General features: G+C 42.0%; 1 protein-coding gene across 1 annotated transcript; it reads right to left on the bottom strand.

Annotated features, from left to right (window-relative positions):
- DDX17 (DEAD-box helicase 17) lies at positions 1 to 6,066 on the bottom strand. The gene is made up of 3 exons (XM_072746242.1): positions 5,674 to 6,066; positions 1,029 to 1,179; positions 1 to 376 (listed from the first exon to the last, which is right to left on the bottom strand). The coding sequence occupies exons 1-3, from the start codon at positions 5,721 to 5,723 to the stop codon at positions 242 to 244; spliced, it is 336 nt and encodes a 111-aa protein (XP_072602343.1). The 5' UTR covers positions 5,724 to 6,066; the 3' UTR covers positions 1 to 241.
- Positions 6,067 to 6,555: the final 489 nt, after the last annotated feature.

Consider the following 6,555-nt stretch of genomic DNA (forward strand, 5'->3'; position numbering starts at 1 on the left):
TTATTTGCCAAGTTATATCCAGCTAGAAAGCAATTTCATTGTTTTCTAAAAGGTAGAGGCAAAACTTCTAGGGGGAAGATGAAAAACTCAAAAAAGCTTAAAAATAAAAAACATAAGCATTTACTTAAAAGTCTTGAAATTTACCTTTATGAAAGGTTTCAACTTGCCACTTTCAATAAAATCCTAAGCCTGAATCAAAACCTTTAAATAACCCATTATCCATGTTTACCATTCAATAAAATTAACAATTACAATCCTGGACTGAAGAACACTTACGTGGGAAGTTAGCATGATGGAAGGCAAACACAGGTTTAGGACAAACATCTCCCCCTCTCACTGTAATTTCTTTCTTTCGGCGTAGTTCATCAACCTCATACTATGGAAGAAAACGAAGTAAGAAAAATAAGTTACTCTAAACATACAACACTTTATGTTCCAATCAAGATGAACAATTAACTATACAGTTATACTGGAAAATATCTAACACTTCTAATACTGCTTTCATATACATTCAACTTCATTAATTTGCAAAGATCCTCCCAACTTTGAATTAATGAAGCATGTGAGAAGAGTTCTATTTACCCCATGAGAAAACAGACGCTTAGAAATATTAAAAGAAATTTGCCCAAGAGTCAGAACTAGGATGAGGGATAAACAGTGGAACTTGGACCAAGTGCTTTTTCCATCATATCTTTTTTGAACATTTCAATGAGTGGAGTCCAAAACAATAACAAGGTTAAAAAAACAGAAGTACATTATGTCAATGTTTTAATGTAGATGAAAGGACAAGATACCTCATATAGTTAAAATCTCATATACGACAAATTGGGAAGCATAGCCAATAAACGAGAACCAAACAATAGATTAGGTAGATATTTAAACTGTTTCCTCATGCAAGTACCAGCAGTCTTAGTAAAAATCTAAGGGAACTACTACACTAGAATAAACATCTAACAGCAGTGAAGTCTGCCTAATGTTAACTTGGTTCATTACTGCATATAGAAAAAAGGTAAATCCCCCAAACTTACCGGAGTCAGTCTTGCCACTTCCGGATGTTCTACATAAAAATTCTTCTCAAACTTGGGGAGCTCACTCAAATCCCACTTCTTTTTACGTAAACGCTCCCCAGGATTACCAAATTTCTTTGGGGGAAGGCCACCACCACCTCTTGCACCAAATCTAGAAACACCAAAAACTTTTTATTAGTATCTTAAAAGCAATATACCTTGGGTGGCATAAGAACAAGCAAAAAGACTGCTTCCTAGGATACTATCAAGCCCCCTCCAAAGAATATTTTTTTGTTCTTACTCAAAAGTATGGAGAAAAAGTCTGTAAAACTTCCTTCACAATCCAGTAACATTGTTACAGGTATGATTACAACAGATAAAAAATTAACAACTCTAAGTTTAGAAATCACTGCAAAAGTTTGAATTTTGATTCTGCCTCTTATGGTACAATTTGAACAATTTATTTATACTTCAGTTTCCTCTGTAAAGTAGAAACAATACAACCACTTATTTCAGAGATTGTTGTGAAAATGAAGTGATTAATATAAAGTGCTCAAAAAAGTATCTGGCAGGGGTGCCAGGGTGGCACTGAGCACCTGATTACCACAGCCGTGATCCCAGAGTCCAGGGATCGAGTCCCATATTGGGCTCCCTGTGAGGTGCCTGCTTCTCTGCCTTTCTCTGTGTATCTCTCATGAATAAATAAAATCTTAAAAAAAAAAAAAAAGTATCTGGGGGATCCCTGGGTGGCTCAGTGGTTTGGCGCCTGCCTTTGACCCAGGGTGTGATCCTGGGGTCCTGGGATCAAGTCCCGCATCAGGCTCCCTGCATGGAGCCTGCTTCTCCCTCTGCCTGTGTCTCTGCCTCTCTCTGTGTCTCTCATGAATAAATGAATAAAAAAATCTTAAAGAAAAAAAGTATCTGGCATAGTAAGCACTCAGTACAAGTTAGCATAACTGTATTCATTCAACAAATAGTTACACATTGTGGGCAGGGAAAGAATATACTTCAAGCCAAGCTATCCCATACTGGAAGTTTCTTTAAAACTCTTTATCACTAATTGTGATAAGCACTCCTATTGTCTGCTAATCTAAGGAAAACTACTAGACCCCCTCCCCAAGACCAGCAGGCTACTCTTCACATTTAGTTTAGGCTAATGAATAGCCAGAACTGATTTATGACCTGTCCTTCCTTTTTATCTCCACCTTTACTTTCTTTTTGTTCCCAGGGAAAATAGTACTATTAATTTGACTACAAATTTGCTAAAAAAAAAAAAAAAAAAAGGTAAATCTTCAAGGTTTTACTTATTCTAAGTTTATTCTTATTAATCTAAATCCAACATAGGGTTCAAACTCACCACCCCAAGATAGAGTCACATGCTCCAGTGGAGTCTGCCAGGCACCTCTTGTATTAATTAGGTTTTAAAAATTCGAAACAGATTTAAAGCCAATCTTCCACTAGGCGAACTTGTAACATCCTACTTTTCCTAAAACATGAAGATGGTTTTCATTTCTGTATTTCAACCTAGCAAAGTGTGGGGCATTGCTTTGTATACAAATAGTATACACTTACACGATGTTTTCATTCCATTTCCTTACTCCTGAACACACTGTGAATTTCAATTTAACTTCCTTTTCCCACTCTAACCCACTCATATCATCATCTTGCAGATGGTTCCACTTTATAATCGACAGGCAGTAGCTGTAATATTTCAAAGGGCCTCAATTTCCTGGAATTCAAAGTGTTCCTAAAACTTACTTACCCAGCTAGACATTTCTCTAAATACAAACATACAAAGACTGATAGTGGAAAATTTTCTTGGGACTACTGAGCATCTACACTCAAAGGGCAGAACTTGGTGGATTCCATTTATACTACTTATGAGAAACCAGGAATCAAAAGATATACACACACGATAGCATCAATGATATCAGGCCCAAACCTCAATACTGAACAAAGACCACCTGCATCAACACCCCTCCTTATAAATGAAGCAACTAACACCTATCTATAGAGATCAGCCAAGTCTTTAGATTGTCAGGCTTACAAAGAATTGTAATGTCAATTTTTAGAGTTTGTCAGCCCAGTTCATACTAATTTATGTGGTTTCTAGATGTTGTTCCAATGCTGCTGCTGCATTCCAATGCTACCCAGACCTTAAGCTAATGATCTACAAGAAAACAGAACTTTGGAAAGTAACATTCCTTTTGAGACTTATTCAAAAGGAGAGATTTTTTCCTATCTCCCTATGGCCTTGACTATTTATCTAAGACATACCATTCTACACTACACATATAATTTGAAACACCTAACTCTTTAAAAATATGCTGTCTTCCACCTTTACAATTAAAGCTTACCTCAAAACTCAAGACTGCCTTTTTTTCTACTCTTGTAGAATTTTTGAGTATTCTTGCCATCCTTCAAAGATGCACATGACCTAATCCCTAGCATACTATACTTACACTCATTAAGTTTAACTTTGCTTTGCAATAAACACAACTCTGAAGATTTATATTAATGTGCAACATCATGCTAGTTTAAATGTACAAGGCACATCACTCTTGGATTTTACATGTACACGTATACACTAAACTCACTTTTATTCTCTTTTCAAAATAATCTATTTCGGCTCTGTAATTGTTAATAATATAGTAACTCAAAATCATAAATGCAATTTCATGGTAAATGTAGAATTAGGACACAGACATTATGAAAAAGTGCCATTTTGTGTGAAAAGAACAGTTTAAAGCTTTAAAAAAACGTCATCTGATAGTCAATATAGGGTAGAATATGGATCAGTAATTTGCTTTTTCTTCTTTTCAAATAATTTGTTAAAACATGTATATGGTGAAATTAAGTATTAAACCAAACACCTATGGTATGGTAAAGAAACAGAACATGATCAGTACCTTGGTAGCCCTCTGTGCCTATTTCAAGTTTACAAACCCACTACAACTACCACCTTGATTTTTGCTTTTTGGAGTCCAGTCATATAGGTATCCTTTTACCACAACTTGCTTTTTCAATGTTTGCTGGTCATCCATTTTGATGCACGTTTTTTTTTTTCACGGTTGTGTTACATTCTACTGTAATGAATACCCACCCTTTATCTAGACAGAAGAGTGGTTCCCAATATTTTCATGAACAGTGTTGGTATGAACATTTTTTGTACATGAATGCTGGGGAACATGTACAATGATTTCTCTAGGCTTGTGTCTAGGGTACAAAGCTTAAGAAAGGAATTATTGGGTCATTTTCTACTAGGTAATGTCAAAAATTCTGTCTCAAGTGGTTGCACTGAAATTCACTTCTAAATTTAGCTATACTGTGAAACTCTAAGCAAACATTCCACTTCTAGCCCTCCAAATTTAACAGTAAGATCAAATATTTTCCTTCCTAACAAGGTATAAATAAAATAATCCTTTTTATTCGGCAATTCAAGTGAATTGAGGTGCTTGTGACTAGAGGTCTGGGACTTCTGTATTTGAACCGCAAAAGACAAAAATGTTTGGAGAAAATGTCAACAGAACACCTATCACAAAGACACAATTTTACATAGATCTCAATTCCCAAAAACAATGCAAAGTAAAGGCAATTATTATGCCCATCTTCAGTTGAGAAAATAGGCTCACAAGAAGGTCCAGGATCTTTGTAGGTAGGTCACATATGTATATATATTAATAACTGGCGTTCCATTATTATTTATCCAGAGATAAGACCTTTATTACAAAAAGTTAACAGCACGAACATTCGCATCTCTTAGGCAACTTTTCCCTTTAACTTATGTTAAGATCTGAATCTCAGTATCTGGGAAGAACTTTAGTCTTGTTAACTTTCAGCCGTGGCATTATCACATCGAAACTTTCTAACCAGGCCGAGAAACTAATACTCCAGTCCAACTGGAGAAGAACGGAACACAGGGTGGGAGGGAACCCTACAGTAACAACAAAAAAACCCAAAGAAACAAAAAACCCTCCCTCCTCAAATAAGATCATTTAGATGGCAAACAATTCCACCGCTTTACTGTCCAAAGTGCTTCCTTCGAATTATCTGAAATACGACTAAAGGGGATTTTAAGATACATTTAAAACTAGAAATCAGCCATTTGGCGTCTAGTTTCCAACTCGATTTCCAGTTCCTTTAGCAGTTATCTCTGGCGACAGATAAGATAAGGGAAGCCATTTGGCGTCAAGATTTTCCCAGGCCGAACTCGGAGACCTCCTCCTCTTCTCAGCAAGAACATCCGTGTTTTACAGATGAGCGCTGAGGCCTGGAGAGATCAAATGACTTGCCCAAATCGGCCGGGCCCGGCAGCCGGGCGGCGAGGCGAGGCGAGGCCAGGCTCGGTCTGCGGCGCTCGGGCCGCCGCTCCGGCTCCCCGCCACGACGGCGGTCCGAAAGGAGGGGCTGGGGCGTCGCCAGGCCGCCCCCCCACGCCGGGTCTCCCGTGATCCCGGGGCGCAGGCCCACCCGCAGGCCCGCACACCAAACCGCTATTAGGTCCCAGGTCGCCTCGCCTCCCGGAGTCGGGGGCGTCGCTCCCAGGCCCGCAGTCCGCTCCAGGTTTCCCGCTCGGCGGCAGGCTGCGGTCTCCTCAGGAAACAACCTTCCCCCTCCCCCCGGCCCACGCACACGCGAGGCCTTCCCTCTCCCCCTCCCCCCTTACCCTCCACGGTCACGATCCCGGTCCCGGTCCCCAAAGCCGCCTCCGCGCATGGTCCCAAACGGATAGAGATCTGGGAGCGGGGCACGGATGGCCGGGCTCGGGAGGGCCTGCGGCTCCGGTCTGGTGACGACCGATGGCGGCGGCGCCTCCGCTGTTGGGGCGGCGGCAGGCGCGGCGCTCTCTCGCTCCGACGCGCTGTCTCCCGTCGCAGACGCCACCGTCGCCGCCTCTCTCGTCGGAGACGGGAGCAAAACACAGAGAATCGGGGTTATAAAAACTGTGGGTAGGTTTGGCTACGCTCAAACCCGGCAGTGCCGCGGTTTAGGCGTCTCCTTCCTTCCCAGCGACTGCACAAAATGGCGGCCGGCGCTGAGACTGCTCCAGCTTAACGCTACGTACGTCGGAGACGATACGTAAACAGCGTCTTGGAATAGCCCGAGGGCTTGGCGGAGTACTAAGGGCATTCTTGGAAGCCATTTACGTCAGTTGCGCAGACCGGCACATGTTGCAGTCCGTAGAAGAAAAATAAAGTACGAAGCGGGCGTAGAGTGCTCGCGCCACCTGAACTAGAACGTGGGGTGGGGTGAGGGGAAGAGCCTCCGGTGCGACGTAACATTCTTTGCGTCGTTACCCGGCCCACTATTGCGAAGATGCGCAGTGTGCGTAACGCATTCTGTTTGGAGAATAGAGGATTTTGCCGGGTTCCGAACGCGGGACGGAACACGGTCTCCTTGTGCAAGTTGGTTTGCAGACACGATAGCCGTCCTCCATATTGCAGTCGTGAAGTGTCAGGGTTTCCTGGCGCCTTGGGTCCAGGCGGGTCTTCAGGGTCCCTGGATGGCGCCCCTGGGTCGCTCCGCCGGCCTGGGCCTGCCGTCACCG

Source organism: Vulpes vulpes, unplaced genomic scaffold (assembly GCF_048418805.1).
Source record: "Vulpes vulpes isolate BD-2025 unplaced genomic scaffold, VulVul3 u000000677, whole genome shotgun sequence".
NCBI classification, from domain to species: Eukaryota; Metazoa; Chordata; class Mammalia; order Carnivora; family Canidae; genus Vulpes; species Vulpes vulpes.

Excerpts from the sequence above, each read along its gene's own strand:
- DDX17 (XM_072746242.1), bottom strand. The coding sequence starts at position 5,723 with ATGCGCGGAGGCGGCTTTGGGGACCGGGACCGGGATCGTGACCGTGGA. Across the intron at positions 1,180-5,673 it reads CGGGATCGTGACCGTGGAGG|ATTTGGTGCAAGAGGTGGTG; the intron begins GTAAGGGGGGAG and ends TGGTGTTTCTAG. Across the intron at positions 377-1,028 it reads AAGTGGCAAGACTGACTCCG|TATGAGGTTGATGAACTACG; the intron begins GTAAGTTTGGGG and ends TTTCTTCCATAG.